This window comes from Leucopleurus acutus (assembly GCF_964270905.1).
Source record: "Leucopleurus acutus genome assembly, chromosome: 3".
In the NCBI taxonomy this organism is placed as follows: domain Eukaryota; kingdom Metazoa; phylum Chordata; class Mammalia; order Artiodactyla; family Delphinidae; genus Leucopleurus; species Leucopleurus acutus.
The window spans coordinates 11,273,432-11,294,565 of NC_139145.1; the positions used below are offsets into that span (position 1 = coordinate 11,273,432).

A 21,134-nucleotide genomic window follows, 5' to 3' on the forward strand; every position below is an offset into this window, starting at 1 on the left:
TGTGAGCGCCCTGAGGGCAGAGCCTCCCACAATGCTGGCACATAGTAGGTACTCAATAAACATGAGTTAACAAATGAAGAGCCCCATCTTAAAGAGGAGGAAACAGGGGATTCTCTGGCAGTCCGGTGGTTAGGACTCCGTGCTCTCTCTGTTGAGGGCCTGGTTTCAATCCCTGGTTGCAGAACAAAGATCCCATCAGCTGCGCGGCGCGACAGAACAAAAAAAAAAAAAAAAAAGGAGGAGGAAACAGAGGCCCCCAGTGCATCCATGGAGATGGGCCGTTGGAACATTTGAGTCTGAGCCCAGATTGTATCAAATCTACCTTCAGGGAAGTGAATGCCCCCCCACCCCCTCCAATGGGTAAATAAGGCTCCAAAGGCAGCACGGAGCAGGGCCTGGCCTGTCAGATCCAGGTTCGAGGCCAAGCTTTTCCACTCGGACATTTTTTAATTTGGGGAAGTGGCCTAATTCCCCTGATCCTCAGTTTCCTCTTCTATAAAAATGAAGTCAGAGGTCAGATCAAGGAGGCAGCCTGTGGGGCCCTGCCATGGGCTGCCACAGCAGGCATCTCTCTCCCTCTTTGTGCCCTCCCACACTGCGCGACAATGGGGCCCCTGAGAGGCCTTTGCCCAAGTCGGGACTCGGAGGGACTCCCAGTCTGGGGTGGCGGCAGAGCCAGACAGAGATACCCCCTCATCATGTAAGGTAAGGGTTGGGGTAGTGGAGGAAGTCTGGGAGGGCTTCCTGGAAGAGGAAGTGTTGGAGCTGGCATTCCATCCATAGGTGGGGTCAAGTGCAAAGGCTCAGAAATGAGGCCGAATGCATAGGTTCAGAGATGGGGTTTAGCAGCTTGGCTGATGGAAATGAGGCGCTTGATTCTCCCTCTGAAACCTAACAAGAGAGCCATAGAAGGTGCTGGAGTAGGAAAGCGAGCAATGCCACCAGTTAAGGGGTCCTGGGGGTGGGAATGCTGGTTTAGGGGCTGGCCAGAGGGGTGAATCCTGACTCTAGCCTGTGCCTGAGGACCAGCAACAACCTCCCCTGGCAGACTGAGGGAGGAGGATGCAGCATCTGAGTCACCCGGTTCCTGCAAGAACATTCGGCACCCAGCAGCCCCACATGGGCTGTCACGAAGCAGGAACACGGCCCCCGGAGCCCCTCCATGCAGACTTCCCCGAGACCTCCTGCTCTCTGTTCCCACAGCTCTTCCTTCAAGGCCACAGAAGGAGAGTAGTAGGAGGAGAGGGCAGGTGAAGGGAAGGCCATGTAGGTTGCTTGGCCAGAATTTGGGAGCTTGGGGGAAGGGGAGATTCCCTGGCTGAGGGTCCTGAGTGTCCTGGGGCTGCCAAAGCCTCTGGACTCTGTCTGGGATTGGGAAACTGAGGCTCAGAGAAAGTCAGGGTCTGCCCCTATTCTGCGCAGTGTATAGATATCTGGTTCTCTCCTAAGAGCTGAAACTCTGGGGAATTCCCTGGCGGTCCAGTGGTTAGGACTCCCCACTCTCAATGTTGAGGGCCTGGGTTCAATCCCTGCTCAGGAAACTAAGATCCCGCAAGCCGCACAGCGCAGCTGGCCCCCGCCAAAAAAAAAAAGAGTCGAAACCTTGTCTGGAGCCTGCAGTGTAAATCTGATCACATCCCTCCCTCTCTGGCTCCAAACTCTCCCACGGCTCCCCAGTACCCTCAATACTTCATTGCCATCCACGAGTTCCCACCTGGCTCCTTTAGCCCTCAGCATCCCCTTAGTCTCCTCCCTCACTCTGTTCTGACCACCCTGGCCTCCCTGCTGTTCCTCCAACACACCTAGCCCATCCCCACCTCGGGGCCTTTGCACATGCTGTGCCTCTGCCCAGAGCACTCTTTGTGACTTATTAACCTCATCTGATCCCCCAGCAAAGGTGCGGAGAGAGGGGATCATGTGCCCAGGAACACACATCAAGTTGGTGTGAGTCAGGATTTATACCCAGGCCTGTCTGACTACCCCCCAATCCAAGCCCTCTCCCACAGATGGTGTCACGTTCAAAACAGGCCTCCAGACCAGTCCACCGTAGAGATGAATGATTCTCAGTCTCTCCAGGTTTTGTCACCCCAGGTGGGTGCAAAGACTCTCAGTCCTTAGGCCCAAACCCGCTGCTCAGGGAGCTCCTGGGCCAACTTGACTCTCAAGTCTCCCACTGTCCCTCCTGATGTGGCCGTGATTTCTCTGCCCCACTTTCTGCCCTTCACATGAGTAGATGGTGGAGCCTTCAAGGGCAACACAGCCAAAAATAATCAGGCCCTGACCTACCTCCCAAAAGTGGGGCAGCCCCGCCCAGCCACCTGGTATCGGGAGGTAATTAGTACATGTGGCAAATGAGGGTAATTAGGTCTGTGGGAACTGAACCATGGATCCAGATTTGAAGTTTGGAGGGGGCTCAAGGGCCGCCTCCCTCAACCCCCAACCTGCCCTGGTCCTGGGAGGTTGAGTCCATAACCCAGTGCCAGACCCCCTGCACCAGCCCCTTCGTGTCTGGGCCTGAGGGGGTCTGGTTCCATTACTTCCTGAGAGCTGTTTGTTTAATGAATTAACCTTGGCCTTGGGGAGAAATTGAATTGGATCTGAATTTTAGGTGGGGTCACTTTCTAGGGAAGAAAAATCACCAATATTAAATCATCAAACTCTCCTCTGCCATGACCCCTATGCATCCACCCCATGCTGGGAGATGCCAAGCCCAAGAGAGGCCTCAGCCCAGCCCTTGAGATACCTTCAGGCTGGGGGAATCAGCGCTGGACACAGACACCCCCTGGGGTCAGTGTTGGGCTACAAGGAGGGAGGGTGTTGGGAAGGGTTCAGCAGAAGAGGAAAGAGGGCTTCTTAGAGAAGTGGGCATTGCGGGTGGGGGTTTGAGGAATGAATAGAAGTTTGCCAGGAGGATAAGGTCTAGTGGCTGGCCCAACTAGCCAGCCTGGGGCAAGAGGGAGTAGGAGAAGGAGAGTGGTTAGAGAGGCACATACAGGGCCCAGAGCTAAAGATTTAGAGGATATCATGCCGGGTTGGACCCATTTCTGTTCTCAAGAGCGCATGCCTGGTTGGGACCCTTCAAACCCTAAAAGAGAAAATCTTAAGAACTTGGCTCAGGGTCGAAACCACATGCCAAGAATAACTATAATGTTTATAACAGCAAGCATTTATTAAACTCCTAGGGTCATATCCTCTTCACGCCAGGACATGTTGGAGCCTTAGAGGAAACCTCAGAAGTGAGCACCATTCTTATGCACATTTTATAGATGGGGAAACTAAAGTGCAGGGAAGAAAAGTGACTTCTTTAAGGTCACCCTGCTGGTAGGAGGCAGGGCTGGGATTCACTCCCTGGCTCACGTGACTCTGGAGGCCACCAAGGACCAAGGTGGGGCCTTGGGACCCCTTCCTTCTGGAAGCATTTACAGAGTTCCTGCTGCAAGTCAGGCCTTGCTCTAGGTGCTGAGACAGAGCCATGGAAGTAGACAGTAACCAAATCATGACCTAAACAGATCTAAGTGGCCACTGTGACTCATGCCATGAGGTTGGGCATGTGGCTTTGGGGAAGAGTGACAGACCCCCCCTGCTCTGGTGGAACAGGAACCCTCCAGGGAGGAGAAACAATATAACTTCAGCCCAAAGGTTGGGTCAGATTTAATTAGGCAGAGGCCAGAGCCTGACCTTTAAGAGCCACTCTGTAAATGCGGCTGCCCTAGAGACGAAAAAGCTGTTCTATTTCTTGCTTGGTTCCTCCTGTGACAGGAAGCTTATTCCCTCATGTCCTTCCTCAGCCCCAAGAGAAAGCTGTTGTTACCAGTCAGCCACCTTGTGTTGGTGGCCTCTGTTCGCCCCTCAAGGACATTTCCAGTAAGACAGGCCCGAGAACCAGGCAGAAGAGGGCTCAGGCTGGGGTGGTAGTGGCAGCTCAGGGCAGCCCCCTACCCATCTATACCCAGGGGACAGTGAGAAGCTGCTGGTGTTGCCTGGATCCTTCCTGCCTCCTCCCACCACCTACAGCCCTGTAAGCATCAGCCCATTCTCCAGGCGAGAAAACTGAGGTCTACACTGGCAAAATCACTCCCTCAGTTTGAACTTGATTAAGACAACTTCAGGTCAGGGCTGCTCAAGGCCAGCCACATCCCTGTCCTTCCTGGAGACCTGAGAGGGGACCCCATTCTCCCTCATGCTGTTGCCTCCTGCCCTCATAAGGGGTAAAGTCTGCCCAGGCTCCTCGTCCAGCCGCCCCCACAGAACAGCCACATGGCCCCAGCTCTACAGCTAGCCAGCACTCAGCACACACCGAGCAGCTTCCAGAAGCCTTGACTCTGCCGGCACCTTTCCAGTTACTGTTTTTTTTAATTTTTAAATTTTCTTTTTTTTTTCGGTAATAAGGAAAAGTCATTCTTTGCACAGAACAGACGGTATTTTCTTTGTTCCCTACAGTGTTCAAGCGTTTTGTGGCTTCGCGCCTGAGAGCGAAGCCAAATCCTTTGCTTATGCAAATGCCGTATGAAGTTAAAGGCAACTGGGGAAACTGAGTCTGCAGCTCTGTTTTCCTAGCTGCAGTGATACTACCTCTCATGCTGAGTGAGCCTGGGCTCCAGGATGGGCCAGCTCTGGCCACAATCGAACAAATAAATAGATCAGGGATCCCACAGAAAGGGATGGGGTGGTGGAACAGGGGCGGGTGATATCCCTTCCGAAACCAGGATAGTTAGAGAAGCTTCCAGGAGGCGAGGGGGCAGTGGAGCTGAGCCTGGAAGGACAAAACAGAATATATGCCTTTGGGAAGGGCATTCTAGGTAGAAAAAACAGCTTGGGCAAAGGCCTGGAGGGAGGAAAACTCAGATCTTGGCCTGGGAGTAAGTTTCCGGAAATGACATGACCTGGGATTCACCTAAAGGTAATTTGAAGGAAGCTACCAGCTCAGATGTGCGATTCTTGTTGGCGGAAACAGACAGACAAGAACAGGGAAAGGACGTGAGGAGAGGAAAAGCAAAAACCTGGCATGTGTGTCAGAGCTTCAGGGAAGTGCAGGGCTTGGTTCTGAGGAGCCCCGGTGCCTCTGCCCATGAACCCGATGGCACTCTGTGACTTTGGAGACACTGTGTGTCTCCAGAGAAAGGGCAGATACAGGACTGAAAAGCGGGCTCCACAGGCAGGGTCAGAGGAGATCCTGGCTCGGCTCTAAAAGGACCCTCTCCCAGCAAGTGTAGGAAGGGGGTGGACTCCCTCTGACCAGAGGTGGCAAACCTGGGCCTGTGGACCTCCAGGCAATTCACCCGTTTGGTGGCAAGTGGACACTGACATTCCCTCCATCTGGATTTGGGGACCCTATAACACAGCAACGATGATCCTAATCCAACCTCATCGGCATTGTTACAGTTGTTTTAGGGGACACAGAAGCCCCGAGGTTGACAGAAGTCCCAACCTGGGGATCAGGGTGAGGTGGGAGAGCAGGCAGGAAGGATTCTGAGCAGGGGACCTGGGATCAAGCCCCATTAAGTGCCTACTGTTTGCCTCTCTCTCATCTACCAGCCCCCTCTCTGCTGAGGTCTCTTTCATTTTCTGGATACAGCCATTGAGAAGCTACTGTGTGCATGCGCCTGGGCCCACCAAGGCAGCAGATGTGCCCTGCCCCTGGACTCCCATCGGGTGAAGAGGAACCTGATTCCCCATCACGGGCAAAAGCAGCAGAGGCCCCGAGGGTCAGGGCCCCCCTTGAAGAGAGGATGAGGCCACATTCTCCTCTGTCCACCCAGGTCTGTCTGTCTGTCTGTCTCCTGTGTCTCTGCCTCTCTCCTCCATCTCTCTGTCTCTAGGTCTGGGTCTCTGTCTCCGCCCTATTCCCTGTCCGCTTCCGCCCCCTTCTTAACCTCTCTTCCCCAATCCTCCCCGCTTCCTCCCTGCTCGCGCCCCTCCTTCTCCCTCTCCCCCCACCTGCCGCCGGCAGGGGGTGCTGCGGTGCGGCCTCGGCGGCCCAGGGAGGCGGGGCGGGCGGCGGCCGCGTCGGGACTCGCCGCGATGGGACCGGAGACGGCGCGGGCGGCGGCGGCGACGGCGCAGACAAAGGCGCGGGCGGTGCGGAGGGCGGCGCGGAGGGCGCGGGCCCCGGAGCCAGCGAGCGAGCGGGGCGCCCGTCTGCGGGGATTCGGCGCCGCGGGGCCGCACCCGCCTAGCGCCCGGACACTTGCGGGGTGCAGAGCCGGCAGGGTGAGCCCGGCCAGCTGAGCCAGCGCTGGGAGCGCGGGGGGCCCCGAAGTTCCAGGGCCGGGGAGAGGGCGCTGGGGGTCCCGAAGTTCCGGATACAGAGGCTGGGGGCAGCTGGGGGATCCCCGAAGTTCCAGGGCTTGAGAGGGCGCGGGGACCCCGAAGTTCCGTTGTCGGGGTCGGGGAGGGGACAGTGCGAGCGGTTCCCGAAGTTCCGGACCCGTCATTGGAGGAGGCTGTGAAGATGTCTCCGATGTTTCGGACCTGGGGTGGAGGGAACCCCGAAATTCAGGACCCGGGGATGGAAGGGTGGCAGGGGCGTCCCCGAAGTTCAGGAGTCAGGAACAGCGCGCAGGATCCCCTAAGCTCTGGACCTGCGGTTGCAGGAGGTAGATAACGTGTCCCCGAAGTTCTGGACCCGGAGTGGGGCGGGGCGTCGCAGGGATCCTGGAAGTTCCAGGGTCGGGGGCGGCACTTCCCGAAGTTGGGGCGCGCATAGGGCACCCTGGTCCTGACCCTGGGAACTCGATCCTGACTGAATATCAGATCCCCTGCACTGGGGCTCCTGGGGTGGGGCTTCGCCCCCGCACGCGATTGTGGATCCCGGACACCGGGCGGAGTCGGGCTCCCCTTTGGAGCCCCGCGGCCGGCAGCGTCCGAGGCGCATGACTCTTGGTGAGTAACTTTTCCCAAAGCCGCAAGTCGCTGCAGGAACATCCGCTGCAGGAACGTCCGGGCAGGAGGGGCCTGAGTTTCTAGGATCCCTGCGCCCCGGAACCCTGGCTCGACCCAGGACTCACCCCCAACCCCGGCCGAAGTCTCTGCCCCTCCCCCACCCAGGGGCTCCGGTTTCAGACCCTGTGACCGGGACAGAAGCTGCCCAGGACAGAGTGGGGGGGCATTCCCCCCTCTGACCACGGAGGTTACCGAGTCCAGGCCTCCCTTCCCTTAGTTTGCCTCCCCCCCTCCCCCAGGTCTCTCGTGGACCTGGATCCCGCCCAGCCCCATGGTACTGGGATTGAGTGGTGATGGGTGGGCACCATGGTAGACCTGTTGAGCCATATCTTGTCTTTTTAACTAGGCTGGAGGCTCCCTGGGGATTTGGACTTTGACTCCAAGGTGTGCCTCTGCCCTACAGTGGAAGCTGAGGGGTCTCTTTGTGGGTCCAGTGGGGGACCCGTCTCCCAGTAGGCACCTGTCAATGCCCCACTTATCGATGGAGGCCCTGCTTTGAGGAGTGATGGACGAAAGTGTCAGGAAGTACTGAACAGGAGTTGGCCACCTTGGCCTCCTCCACCCAGCCCAGAGATTGAGAAGTCTTCACTGGGGGTCCAGTAACCGGGAAGATGTGAGGTATATGCTGGGCTGTTAGATGCCACCTGGCTCCTATCAGAGGCCGTCTCCTGCCCAGGGTGTTGCAAGAGTTTCCTCCCAATGGACAGAGTTGGGGTCTTTTTGCTGAGTGATTCCCTCACTTTTGGATTGAAGTTCTATGAATGGTGTACTTGGAAGTGGGTCCTGGGGCTGGACATGCTTGGCCTCCCACAGCCTGGTCTGGGGAGACACTCACAAACGTCCTGTCCCCCCAGAGGCCAAGCCAGCTGTTCCTACCATCCCCCTGGCTGTCCCTTGGAGCCCACCCAGACAAGCCTGACCAATGTCCACAGCCAGGTGAGCCCCTGCTTCTACCAAAGCTTGGCCTTGAGTCCCCTGGGGGGCCGGTGCCTGGCCCCCGCTGAACACCCTCTCCCCATGCAGGGAGCAGCCCATCTTCAGCACACGGGCGCACGTGTTCCAGATCGACCCGGCCACCAAGCGGAACTGGATCCCCGCGGGCAAACACGCACTCACTGTCTCCTACTTTTACGATGCCACCCGCAACGTCTACCGAATCATCAGCCTTGGGGGTGCCAAGGTCCTGGTGGGGCTTGGGTGGGGTGGCAGGTGCCAAGGATCCTAGGGACAAGCCTGGTTCAGTCGCTTCCTTGCTGTGTGCCTTGGGGGCCGGGCGAGTACCCTGAGTCTTTCTGGGTCTCAGTCTTCCTCCTGAAATGGCTCAGACCAAGGACTTCTGAGGTGCTAATACAAAGCTATATCCCTGGGGGTTTCACATTCACTATTACCAGTCCCATCACCCGGGAACTTTTCTCCCCATCGCCTTCCCCAGGCCATCATCAACAGCACTGTCACCCCCAACATGACATTTACCAAAACGTCCCAGAAGTTCGGGCAGTGGGCGGACGGCCGCGCCAACACCGTCTATGGCCTTGGCTTTGCCTCTGAGCACCATCTGACTCAGGTGGGCCTGCAGGGATGCATGGTGGGAGGAATGAGGCTGGGGCTGGGTCTCCTCTTGGGTGCACTGGGGGACCCTGGACAGATGCTGGGCCTCCATCTTCCCAGCTGCAGGATGGGCCTACAGAATTGGACAAGCCAGTAGCTCCTTCCCAATTTTCTGGTTCACATTCCAGCTCTGTCGGCCACCTGCTCCGATTTCGGACACAGCCTGCCCCTCTCTGGGTGCCTAGGATGGGCTGGGTGCTTCCCCGCACCCCTGGCATTACCTTCTTTATCGCCTTCCTCCACCCTCTGCTGTTTCTTGAGTTCAGTATTGTCTTATCCATTGTTTCCCTGTACGGTTCGTGCTCTCTGAATCCTGTTGAGTTCATGATGCTTTGCTTTGCTTTTCTTCTAGAAGCATTAGTTTTCCTTTCAAATTTAGATCATTGAATTAATTTCTACCGGAGGTTTAAAGTAGGAGTGTTTTTTTCCCACATGAGGATTCAGTTGCTCTTGGGCCATTTTTTGAAAACAACATCTACCCCCCCCAACCCCCAATGAACTGCACTGGCCCCTTTGCACAAATCAACTGGCTGTATGTCTGTAAATATGTTTCTTTAAAAAATTACTTTCAAGCTAAGGAAATTTATTTTAAAATGAAAAAAAAAAAAAGTGTATCCTACCCTAGCTGGAAATGAAAGACAGATTAGCACCCACCTGAGGCTCTCCTTGCTGAAATAAGCCTGACTGAGAGGGAAAGGGGGCCCCTTTCTCAAGGTGGCTCACTGTGATACACCTCCATGAACATCCCCCCCCCATCCTGATACCCACTCTGCTCATTGGGCATCGTTTTCCAAGCCTACTTCCCACTCTTCCAGTTCATGAGAGGAGGGGATGCACTCAATTCTAAAGTTCCTTCCAAAGCGACAGAGCTGCTACTGGGTGGAGCTAATGTGGTGGGACCCTGGGGGAGGGGGCTGGGGGTTTGTTGACTGTCTGTTCCTGCCCCCCATTCCTCAGTTTGCCGAGAAGTTCCAGGAAGTGAAGGAAGCAGCGAGGCTGGCACGGGAGAAATCTCAGGATGGGGGAGAGCTCACCAGTCCAGCCCTGGGGCTCACTGCCCACCAGGTCAGCACTCCCTGTCCCATGCGTGCCAGGAGCTCAACTGATATTGGGGGGGTCTAGGTGCTGTGCCGGTTCCCAGGACCAAATGCTCACAGATGAAGTAAAACTAGATCCATGGCAAGGACCATGGAAGAGGGCTGTGGGTGCCATGGGAGCGTGTCATAGGCTGTCCAAATGTTAGATCAAGGAAGGCCAGAAAACCAGCTCACAGGGCAGAGTTGAAATGTGGAAGTTGAAATGGCTAAGTAGAGCGGCAGAGTAAAAAACTGTCCCTGGGTGTTTTCTCCCACTAACTTATTCGTATCATTTATTTATTTAGTTTAAATATTTATTCTTTATTTTACTTATGTATTTTGGCGGCACCGGGTCTTAGTTGCGGCTCGTGGGATCTTTGCGGCGGCATGCGGGCTTCTTAGTTGCGGCATGCAGACTCTTAGTTGTGGCACGCATGCAGGATCTATTCCCTGACCAGGGATCAAACCCGGGCCCCCTGCGTTGGGAGCACGGAGTCCCACCCGCTGGACCACCAGGGAAGTCCCTCAGCATCATTTACTGACCGCATACTGTGTGCCAGGCCCAGGGCGGGGCACAGGGATTAAGGAGATGAAAAAGTAGGTTGGTCCAGGCAGCAGGTGGATTCATAATGAATTTAGCCTGATGGAGTGTATTTCCTGTAGGATTTTTAAATGGATGTTGAAATTTGGCCCCAGGGAAGGTCATTGCTCTGAGGGAACAGCATGGAGGTTTCAGATTGCTCCCCGCTTTGCAGATTATGAGTATCTCCCGGGGTTTAGGCTAGCCTGCATCAGGTTTGCTCCTGGGGGTTGGTGAGAGCCCAGCGGACAAGGTGGGGGGCAGGGCCCAGAAAGGGGCCATCGGGAGCCATTGGTGGTGGGTGAGGAGGGCAAAGGAGCAGTCAGATCCCAGTGCTGGGAAAGACCTCCTGCCCTCAGTCACGACCCACGTAGCATCAGCCCTCACTGTGCCCTCACTTCTGCCCATGCTCTTAGGTGCCCCCGAGCCCCCTCGTCAGCTCCAACGGCCCCGGCGACGAGAAGCTATTCCGCAGCCAGAGCGCGGACGCTCCCGGCCCCGCTGAGCGCGAGCGGCTCAGAAAGATGCTGTCCGAGGGGTGAGGGGGGTAGGGCGGGGCACAGGGGCGTGGCAGGACGAAGGGTTGGGGAAGAGGGGAGAGGAAGTTCTCAGAAACTATAGGGACTTGTTCAAGCGGCGGGATCTGACACTGGACCCAAGGCCAGTGTGGTAGGAGAGGAGACACCCAGACTATGCCCCTTCCAGAGCCGACCCCGCTCCTGCCTCATCCATTACTCGGGGCTAACTCTGGCCTGTCCACATCTCCCCCGGCTAATTCTAAACCCACGGGTGCCTCCCCACCCACTTTGTGCTGTCCACATCTCCTGGGCTGATCCTGCTTGGCCTTCCGACTGTGTCTCACTGAACTGACACCAAAGCGCCTACTTTGACCCCACCCCCGACAAGACTCCGCCTCCCCGGGACGTCCCCACCCCCTAGTCCCGAGGTACCTTGGCCCCAACCATAACCCCGCCCCCAGCCCGGCACCTCCCTCACCCTGCCTCAGGCCTAGTGAGGCCCCGCCCTGCCCTCTGCCGACTCCAGCGTCCCCGCAGCTCGGTGGGCGAGGTGCAGTGGGAGGCCGAGTTCTTCGCGCTTCAGGACAGTAACAACAAGTTGGCGGGCGCCCTGCGAGAGGCCAACGCCGCCGCCGCCCAGTGGAGGCAGCAGCTGGAGGCCCAGCGCGCAGAGGCCGAGAGGCTGCGACAGCGGGTGAGGAAGCCCCTCCCTCCCAGAGACCCCAAGTGGCCCGGACCACTGTGAAGCCCCGGCCTCCTATCTGTCCTGGGTTCCCTGGCTGGCTGTGTGATCTTGGCAAATCACTTCCCTGAGCCTTAGTTTCTTGTTCTGTAGTATGGGTCTGAAATAATGTCGGCCTCAGAGGGTTGTCAGACCCTAAAGACCCACCTGCCAGAGGCGGGGTGGTGGCCCCAAGCAGAAGGGGTTAGTGCCCAGTCATGGGCTTGGCTGGTCAGGCATATTCCCCAGGGATCAGGAGAGTACAGGCTGGGGCGTCAGGGGCTGACCTTCCTGTCTGCACAGGTGGCTGAGCTGGAGGCCCAGGCTGCCACCGCCGAGCCACCCGCGGTCAGTGAGAAGGAGGGACCGGGCCAGTCGCTGGAGCAGCTGGAGGCACTAGTGCAAACTAAGGACCAGGTGTGTGAGCGTGTCTGTATGCGTTTGTGTTTCCTTGGGCCCTGCCTTCCCTGATCTCCCATGGGGGAGCCAGGACTCTCAGAATGGATTCTGGGAACTTCTCCATTAGGAGATCCAGACGCTGAAGAGCCAGACTGGTGGTCCCCGTGAGGCCCCAGACAGCGCCGAGCGTGAGGAGACACAGCAGAAGGTGCAGGTGTGTGCGGTTGCTGTGAGGCGGGGTGGGGTGACCACCCAAGGCAGCCAGCCTCTGATGTAGGACAGACCTGGCATCTTCCCTACCTAGTGGGTTCTGGACAGCTATGTGCCTCCCTGAGTTTCAGTTTCTTCACCTATAAATGGAGTAGGAAGACATCTAAGGTTGTGAAGGATTTGGACGACCAGGTGCATGGAAGGACGGAATCAGTGGGTGGTTTATAAAACATGGTTATTAGTACAATGTTTCATCTCCTTCCATTCATTCAACAAGCAGTTTTTGAGTCTCTGTTGAATCTTCATTCTTGACCCCATCAAATCCTCACACATTCCCAGCCTGAGGTCAGGAGCTTGCATTTGTACCCAGGTGTGCTGGCCTGGCCCTCACTGTAGACTTTATCTGAGAAACCTTCAAGCATGTCCTGTGAGTCCAGCAGGAGGGAGAAGTTAAAGGAGCTGGTGCCCCCAAAGAGAGAGAGGTTGGGGGAATGCTCCCTGTTGTTTCCTGGGCAGAGTGCACAGCATATGCAAAGGCCCTGAGGTGGGGAGAAAGTACGTTCAAGGAACCACAAGGAAGCCAGCAAGCCTGGGTTGGAATGAGCGAGGAGGGGTATGGATTTCATTCCCAGCATGATGGGTGACGAGGGTCTTGAGCAGAAGAGGAATGTGGTCATTTCAGTGATGTTCCAATCAGGGGACCAGGGAGTGTCTTGGGTAGAGGTGGCAGGGAGGAGGCCAGGAGACAGAGAGGGCTTGGCCCAGAGTGGAGGCTGTGGGGATAGCATTCAGATGCTGGACCCTTGAGACTTGCTGGGGCCCCCAACCCTGCTTGCCCTCTCCCTGCAGGAACTGGAGACCCGAAACGCGGAGCTGGAGCACCAGCTGCGGGCAACAGAGCGCAGCCTGGAGGAGGCACGGGTAGAGCGGGAGCGGGCACGGGCCGAGGTGGGCCGGGCCGCGCAGCTGCTGGACGTCAGGCTGTTTGAGCTGAGCGAGCTGCGGGAGGGCCTGGCCCGCCTGGCCGAGGGCACGCCCTGAGTCCGGCCTCTGGGTCTACGTGGGAGCAGGGGCCTGCGGGAGCTAGTTTTACATGAACGATTCCCGCCTGGGGCACGGGCCAGGCCGCAGGCGGCACAGTGGGCCATTCCCCCGGCAGGGACTGGGGCCCGACTCAGCCTGGGGAGGGCCTGTCCACAGTACTCCAGCCGGCCCTGGCTGTTCACAGCTCACGGGCTGTTTTTGAGCTCTTCATCGTGTAGAATTTCTAGACTCCCCAGGGCATGTGCTGGTGCCCAAATTACATTTCTAAGCGTGGCTGTGTGTGGTGTGTGAGTAGCTAGGTACCTGGTCGCCGTCACTGGACCCGCTGCCCTTGGTCTGTGTAGGGTTTGGTGAGCCACTCAGAGATGAGAGGGAGGCTCAGAAAGCCTCAGGGGCACACCCAGGCCGCATGGCTCTGCTGCCCCATTTTCTTGGGCTCTGCCCATGTTGTCTGGACCAGTTTGGACTAAGGTGGACCCTGGTTAAGGACTCCTCCCACCACTTCACTCTGGCCACAAACCCCAAATACAAGCAGGTGGGCAGGAGGGGAAGGTCCTAGCCCATGGCTGTGTTCACTGGGCATGGGAGGGATCTCACCAAAACATCTGCATTTGCAGAGAAGAGCAGTTGCTATGCCCATTTTCCAGATGAAGAAACCAAGGCCCATATAAGGGGCTTCACCAACCCAAGGTCACTCGGCTGGAATGGTCAGCACTGCAGTTCAAAGCTTTGGGCCTGGCCCCACAGGAAAGGAGACCCGAGGGATGGGGGGGTGGTAAGTGGTGTTCTGGGAGACTTGAGAAGTATAGGCGGTCATACCCTCCTCCCTCTGCCCCTGCTCCCCGAGAGTCAGACTGGGGAAGTCAAAAGACTCATTTATTGAGCATCTCCTGCAACGACACACCTTCGCTCTGGGGCCCCACAGCACCCCCAGGGTGACCCTGGGCTGGGGTCACTGCACGTGGACTTGGGCCCAACCTCATAGCTTTCTTTCCTCCTCTGCAGCCTGCCTCTTGGCCAAGGTTCTGAGGAGGGGCCACCAGGGGCTGCAGGGTGGGGTGGAGGGCTGCGCACCGAACGTGGGTGTCCGTGGGCTCCACTGAGGGGGACTGGGCAGACTAGGAGGAGAGATTATCCTGAGGGGAGGACCCTCCAACCTTCAGCTGGATGAAGGCGTCCCAGGCTGGGCAGACGGGGGCCGTGTGGAACTCAGGCCGGGCCCTGAGCGGGTGCTGGGGACAAGCAGGCCTCAGGCTGGGCCCTGGATGGACACCCCCTGCGGCCAGCCCCGCTGGCCTTCTGCCGCTGCAGTGCCTGCTCCACTTTCTCCTTGAAGCGCCGGTTCTTCTGCTTGATTTTGGCCAGCTCGGCCTTGCGCTTGGCCTCCAGGTCGGGATCCTGGCATGGGGAGGACCGGAAGGTGGCTAAGCTGATCGTCCGTGGGGAAGCTTGTGCCCCACGCCTACGCCACCACCGGCTCAGCCCTCACCTTCCCCTCCAGGATCATCTGCTTCCGCTTATTAATCTCTTTCTTTTCATCAAAGTTGGCTGCCTCCAGTTTCTGGGGGGCGGGAGGGAGAGGCCGTCTTGGGGGTCACCATCTTCCAGGAAGCACCCTGGGCCCCAAGGACCAGCCCCTTCCCCGACACTCACAATCTCACACTCCCTCCGCACCACGTTGACCTGTGTGAGGATCTGTAGCACCTCAGGTTCCTCCACCGAGAACTCCTCCAGCTTCTTCTCTGTGGGGACAGCAGGGTCACAGGGGGGCAGGCACGACATGGAGAGGGATTTCAACTATGTAGTGAGTTCCCTGTGTAGCAGGGCATGCAAGGCCATCCAGGGCCGTAGCAGATAAGGATCAGGTGGGCAAGATCTAAGATTTCAGACCCAAGGAAGGTATAGACTGCTCTTTTTTTGTTGTTAGCAATACTATGAATTTGACTAGGGATTTTTTTTTTTTTCCTGGAAACAGTATCCTTTAAAGTCAAGACATTTCTGAATCTTAGGACAGTCTGTGCAGTGACTGGAGGTGCCCCAGAGGTTCTCAGTCTTGGCTACACATTAAACCACCCAAGGGGGTTTTTCAAACCTGCCCAGGCCCGAGCCCTGGGGCTTCTGACTCATCCACAGGGACCACCCACACACTCTGGTCTGAGAAACCAAAGTCCCTTCCCACCAGATGTGGCTTTCAGCTGCTGAAGGCCATTGCAGAGCTTGTTTCAACAACTGGGCAAAAGAAACTTCTTTGAGGGTTGCATAAGAAGGAAAGCGCAGTTTAAGCCTGCTCACGTGAGCAGGCTAGCGGGTGTCTGATAGGGTTGAGTGGCATCTCACCCAGAAGCACCCGCCTCCCCTCCCCTCTCCTCCTCTGCCCCTCCACTCACTGATCTGCTCCTCGATGGCGTGTACCAGGTGGATGTCATACTGCGTCACCAGCGTGATGGCCTGTCCCTGCCGCCCTGTGGGGACACACCCAGGCTGTGTGCTGGAGGCCAAGACAAAGGGCCAACAGAAGCAGGTCCTGACCAGCAGGCGGCTCAGGGCTCCTCTCAATCAAGGGGAACAGTACAGGAGCTCGGTGGGTGAGTGAGTGACTGGAGATGAATGACGCTCAGGGCGTCAGGGCTCAACCCCCTGCCTGACCTCTGCGTAGTAGGCAGGTCTGTCCCAGGGGAGCTGCAGGACTCCAGGGAGAGGCAGCTCTCCTGCCAGCTTGGCCTTATACAGATGATGTGGCTGATTTCCCATTTCGGTGTGGCCGCCAGGGAGCCCAGGCCACGTTCTGTCAGCAATAAGCCCAGACAGGCTTCAGCTCAGGTCTCTGCACACCACTTTCTCCATTCCCCGTTCCTGTGACAGTGACTAGTGCTGGAACAGCACTGGCAGCTGGCCAGGCCCATGGCCCTCGGAGCAGCCCCAAACAGGTGTCACCTTCTTATTACCCATTGTTGGATGAGGCAGTGGGGGCCCAGAGAGCTGATGTGACCTTCCTGAGGCCACAGGGGAGGAGAGAAGGGCCAGGCCCAGTCTGGCCCCAGAAACCGTCTCTCTGCCCACTCCAGGTGTGAGAAAATCTCCTGGACTCTGCGCCCCTCCTGGGTGGGGCTGGGGAGCAGACACAAGGATGCCTCCTTGGCTCCTAGCCAGAGTCACAGCGAGGGGTTGAACTTGGACACCAAATCCCACAGGGCAGCGTCATACCCACCAGGACTCGTACACCTATTTGCTGCTGGGCATGGATTGGCAGCCCTGACGGGTAAAGGGGCCTGGGGTGAGGCAACAGGGAGTGGTGGGGATGGGGCCAGTGTGTACTGTGTCCCCAGGGGACACTGCTAGTGCTGCTGGGGGTGAGAAGACAGAGCACCCCCACCTACGGTTTTGAAAGGCCGATTCCCCCAACTTGCAAGTGCTTCCTCTAGTGTCTTTCACCTGTGGCCTGTAGCCCTCCTGTGTCCCACCAGCTTGTGACTCTGGCTCCTCGTGGTGTGGGCAGGCAGAAGGGGCGGGTGCCAAAGGCTGCCCCACCCTGTGTGCTCACCTGCACGGGCTGTCCGGCCGACTCGGTGGATGTAGATCTTCGGGAGCCCGGGGGTGTTGTGGTTGATGACCACCTGTACCGTGGGAATGTCCAGGCCCCTGGAGAGAGAGGTCGGTCAGCACCTCTGTCCATGTGGGGAAACTGAGGTTGGGACTCACCCAAGGTCGTTCAGCAGTGAAGCTGAGGCTGCCTGACCCATGCCTGAAGCCAGTCCCTCCCTCTGGCCCTTTTGTGGGGGGCGTCATGGGGAAGGGAGTACCCTGGAGCTGCTCACCGGGAGGCCACATCTGTCGCGATCAGGATCCGGTAGATGCTGGACTTGAACTTGGACAGGGCGGCAAAGCGTTCTTTCTGTGCCGGATTGGGGAGAGAATTGGGGGTGGGGGGGCGGGGTGTGAGGTAGCATCTCAACAAACGTTTGAGCGCTTACTATGTGAGGCCTGGGGACAGGACAGAGGCCAGGACAGTCTCCGCCCTCAAGTGGCTCACAGTCCAGTGAGGGAGATGACCTTGAGGAGGCCAGACTGGGGCAGACAGGTGGCAGGAAGAGTGTTCCAGGCAGAGGAAAGGGCCTGGGCAAAAGCTGGGAGAAGTCCCCAGGGCAAGGCTGGCGGGTGAGGGGATCTGTGGGGCCGCCCAACGCCTCACCTGTTTCATCATGGAATGCAAAGCCACGGTGGGGAAGTTGAATTTGCGCAGCATCATACACAGAATCTGACAGGTCCTGGCAGGAAGGATGTGCTGTCAGCCCATCTAGCGCTAGGGTCCTGGAAAGGTGCTCCTGGCCCTCCCACCCCCCGAGTCCCCAAGTAGGTGGCCCTGCACAGCTGGGGAAGGAGAAGCCGGGCTGCAGTGTCCTGCCCACTGACCCCTCCCCTGGCCTAAGCCAACAAGAGTGGGCCCTACATCCAGACTTTTCTCTTCTGGTGGCCAAGAAATTCTTGGGGGGCAGCAGTCAGAAGGTCTCCTCCACGTGCTGTGGACTGCCCTTCTACGCTGGCTCAGGCTAGGCTACTCTACAGCTCCTTGACGCTCTCCCTGAATGCCTCAAAGGATTTTGAAATCCCTGGGTCTGCGGAGAGGACAGCCCCAGGTGTTGGTGCTGATGTGCCAGGCCTCACTGACATCCTGAGACCACAGCGAATAGGCTGCTCCAGGGCCTTCTCAGCTGCTGCAGGGGTCTCCTGGAGAGAGCCTGAGGCCCTCAGCCCTTCCGGTTAAAGGCAGGTCTGAGGAACCCCAAATCCTGGCTCTGCCTTCAGGAGGGGTGACCTTGGCAAACTGCTTGACCTCTCTGAGCCCCCTTGAGTGCATCCTCTGAAACTGCTGGTCTGAGCAGAGGCCCCGGAGTGCCGAGACCATCTGTATGCCTCATACCTCCAACCTTGGGCCACCTCTCAGGCCTCCGTGAAGGGCTATGGGAGGGGCGCCCGGGGGATGGGAGAGGCAGGCCTGCCCACACTCACTTGCATGTGTTGGTGAAGATAATGATGGACCAGTCCTCGTGCTCGTCCTGGAAGTTCTGGATCAGGTGGACCAGGTAGGCATCCTTGACCTTCTCAGGCACTAGCAGGTAGCGCTGGTCCAGCTGTTCTACTGTGCGCACACTGGGGACAGGCGGGCCTGTTTCCCCTTCTGTTGAATGAGGCCAATAGCCCACCCTGCCCATGGGTAGTAACCTCTGTTGGGTGTGACCCCCACTTGGACTCCCACCTGCCCTGCTCCCCCAGGAGTGTGGCTCTGGACTCACGGGGCCTGAGCCTCCCAGAAGAAGGGCTGATTGGTGGCCAGGCCCTGCAGCTCCCTCAGCGTGTCGGTCAGCGTGGCACTGAAGAGCAGCGTCTGCCTGCGGGCCGGCACAGCCGCCAGGATGGTCTCCAAGTCCATGGTGAAGTCAGTGCAGCCCTGCTCCAACAGCCGGTCCGCCTCATCCATCACCTGTAGTGCCGGCAGCAGGGGGTAGGGATCTAGGGTGAGGGTGCTGGCCGAGTCCTGACTACATGCCTGGGCTCGACCCACCTTCCCCATGGGCCTCCTTCCTGGTCTAAGATGTGGGCCCTAGAGCACTCTCCCTCTAGGTCTTGGAGGCCTTCTCCCTCACCCATCTCAGCTCCAATGTCACCTCCTCAGAGAGGCCCAGCCCCCAACTATCTTTACTAATACAGACCCCCTTTTGTTGGTTCCTGAGCTGTTCTTATCACCATTCCCAGCGTGGTACTGGATGGCCTGTGGGACACACATTTCCCACATGGATGTATCAGGGCCCCAGGCTGACTTACCAGGAAGCGAATCTTCTTTATGCTGAAGGTATTGGAGCTGCGGAGGTGGTCAGCCAGGCGCCCTGGTGTGGCGATGACCACATGTGGTTTCCGGGAGAGCTCCAAGGCCTGGGCCACCATGTCTGTGGGTGGAGGGCGAGAGGTGAGGCTGGGTGGATGGTCTGAGGCTGCAGAGGGTCCATGCCCAGAGCCTCCCTGGGCCCCCCATACCCATGCCGCCGACAATGATGCAGTCTTTCAAGCCCAGAGGCTTCCCCAGGACCCGGAACTGCTCTGCGATCTGGTAGGCCAGCTCCCTGTGGGCATGAAGGGGCCAGCCTGGGTCAGATAGCGGTTTTGTGCTTGCCTCTCATTCCCATCTCCACCCTACGGCCTCCTGCCTGGACCTCTCCTGTTCACACACCCTCCGAGGCTCCCAGTCCCCTTTGGACAAAGGTTCTGATACTGCGTGTTGGAGGCCCCTTGTGGCCCCTACCCTCTCACTAGGCTGGATCCCCAAACAGCCCATGGCTTGTCCCCTACCAGTCCTACCCACACTGGCCTTTCTTCTTCCCACGTCCTCAGCAATGGCCTCAACACCACAGTCATCAAAGCCTGAGACCCAAGTGTCAGTCCCCCCTCCCCCAGGGCTGGTCAGTGTCCAAGTCCTCTCCTCTCTGCCCCCAGCCCCAGCTCCGCCCAGGCCTTTTCTCTGCCTGTGTCCCTACTTCCCGGCCTTCCTGCTTGCCCCTGAGTCAAGCCCTGTGCTCAGAACTTTTCACACACTGTCTTGTTAATTCTTCAGCACCTCTAAGAGGTGGGCATAATTTCTGTCCCCATCTTGCACACATGGAAAGTGCGCTCAGAGAGGTAAAGGTGCTTGCCCGAGAGAACACAGCTGGTTAACTCACCCACGAGGCCTTTGGGGCGCTCACCTGGTGGGTGTCAGGACGAGGCAGAAGATGCCATAGGGATCCTCAGACAGCTTCTGCAAGATGGGCAGGACAAACGCTGCCGTCTTGCCACTGCCTGTCTTGGCACAGCCCAGGCAGTCCCGACCTGGGCAGAGGGCAAAGCAGTGTCACAGGTGTAGACAGGTGTTGTATTGGGCACAGTTTACAGCAGCTAACGTTTAATGAGCAATTACCGTATGCTCAGTACTGGCCTGTGCCCTTCCCGTTCCAGGCATTCTGACAACTTTCCATTTAGAGCAACTGACACATTTTAGAAGGGCGAAGCCATTATAATCTCCATTTAACATAAGGGGAAACAAAGTCTCAAAGATTTTCCCAGGATACACAGACAGTGAGTATCAGGCTGGACTGGAACCCACATCCATCTGACCTGAAATACCTGCTACTAACCACGACCTCGTTTTGACTCCTTCCGGGGTATCAGGGCGTGGGAAACCCAGAATGTCCTCCCCCCCAGTCTGCATCCTATGCTCCCTACTGACTCCTTCATCCTTGTTTATTTAATGCCTCAATTTGTCACATCCTAGGCTTCCTGAAGGCGTCCCTTTAATGGCAAAACTGGGTTGGACCAGAGGAGTGGGGAGAAGAGCAGTCTAGGGACCAGAGCCGTGGATTTACCAGTAATCTTGACAACCTCAGTTTCCATTTGTAAAATGGAGATAGTAATCCAAGCTCTACCGAATTTTCCCAGTGCTATCTATTAGTTTTTCATCAAACCCTCCCAGTGCTCTGAGGCTATAAAAGTTTCAGAGATTACATCACTTGAGTGCGGACACACAGCGAGTCAGCCGTACACCCTAAACGCCGACACTGCCTAGTCTGCCTCCGGAACCCAGGATCGCCCGTAAGGGCCAAGACTGCCCTTCGCCTCACGGGGCCGGCGTGGGCAAAAGCTGCGAGAAGGCAAAGTGAGGTGACAGGAGCGGGGACGCCTCCTGGAGAAGAGGCCTAGCCATACTCACCTTCCAGGATGGCGGGAATGCAGCCGAGCTGCACGGGCGTGGGCTGCTTCAAACCCAGCTGCCGACATTGTTCCACGAGCCAGGATGACAGCCCAAGCTCCGCAAAGCCAGCCATCCTCGCCGCCAGCCCAGTGTAAGCACCAGTGTGAGCCGTGCTTCCGGTGCGTGTTGATGACGTCAGGAAAGCCTTCCAGTTTATTGGGTCTGCCTCCTGCCTGGTCCCACCCTTTGCAGCTCACTGCCATTCCTAGCCTCTACCACATCCTTACCACTCTTTCCCGAATCCCGTTGGCTCTCAGGA

General features: G+C 57.6%; 2 protein-coding genes across 2 annotated transcripts; one reads left to right on the forward strand and one right to left on the reverse strand.

Annotated features, from left to right (window-relative positions):
• Window positions 1-7,795: 7,795 nt before the first annotated feature.
• HOMER3 (homer scaffold protein 3) lies at window positions 7,796-13,215 on the forward strand. Its single transcript, XM_082835727.1, has 9 exons — window positions 7,796-7,878; window positions 7,966-8,122; window positions 8,375-8,506; window positions 9,508-9,615; window positions 10,623-10,744; window positions 11,262-11,418; window positions 11,749-11,862; window positions 11,972-12,058; window positions 12,904-13,215. Exons 1-9 carry the CDS (start codon window positions 7,865-7,867, stop codon window positions 13,093-13,095), a joined length of 1,083 nt encoding a protein of 360 aa, XP_082691853.1. The 5' UTR covers window positions 7,796-7,864; the 3' UTR covers window positions 13,096-13,215.
• A 749-nt stretch (window positions 13,216-13,964) lies between these two features.
• On the reverse strand, window positions 13,965-20,963 carry DDX49 (DEAD-box helicase 49). Its single transcript, XM_082835717.1, has 13 exons — window positions 20,834-20,963; window positions 19,833-19,956; window positions 19,129-19,214; window positions 18,919-19,040; window positions 18,390-18,577; window positions 18,106-18,246; window positions 17,288-17,363; window positions 16,914-16,990; window positions 16,640-16,737; window positions 15,486-15,560; window positions 14,752-14,840; window positions 14,588-14,659; window positions 13,965-14,496 (listed from the first exon to the last, which is right to left on the reverse strand). The coding sequence occupies exons 1-13, from the start codon at window positions 20,946-20,948 to the stop codon at window positions 14,308-14,310; spliced, it is 1,452 nt and encodes a 483-aa protein (XP_082691843.1). The 5' UTR covers window positions 20,949-20,963; the 3' UTR covers window positions 13,965-14,307.
• Window positions 20,964-21,134: the final 171 nt, after the last annotated feature.

Excerpts from the sequence above, each read along its gene's own strand:
- DDX49 (XM_082835717.1), bottom strand. The coding sequence starts at position 20,948 with ATGGCTGGCTTTGCGGAGCTTGGGCTGTCATCCTGGCTCGTGGAACAA. Across the intron at positions 19,957-20,833 it reads CATTCCCGCCATCCTGGAAG|GTCGGGACTGCCTGGGCTGT; the intron begins GTGAGTATGGCT and ends CCCTCTGCCCAG. Across the intron at positions 14,497-14,587 it reads AGATGATCCTGGAGGGGAAG|GATCCCGACCTGGAGGCCAA; the intron begins GTGAGGGCTGAG and ends TCCCCATGCCAG.
- HOMER3 (XM_082835727.1), top strand. Across the intron at positions 8,123-8,374 it reads TCAGCCTTGGGGGTGCCAAG|GCCATCATCAACAGCACTGT; the intron begins GTCCTGGTGGGG and ends CGCCTTCCCCAG. Across the intron at positions 12,059-12,903 it reads AGACACAGCAGAAGGTGCAG|GAACTGGAGACCCGAAACGC; the intron begins GTGTGTGCGGTT and ends CTCTCCCTGCAG.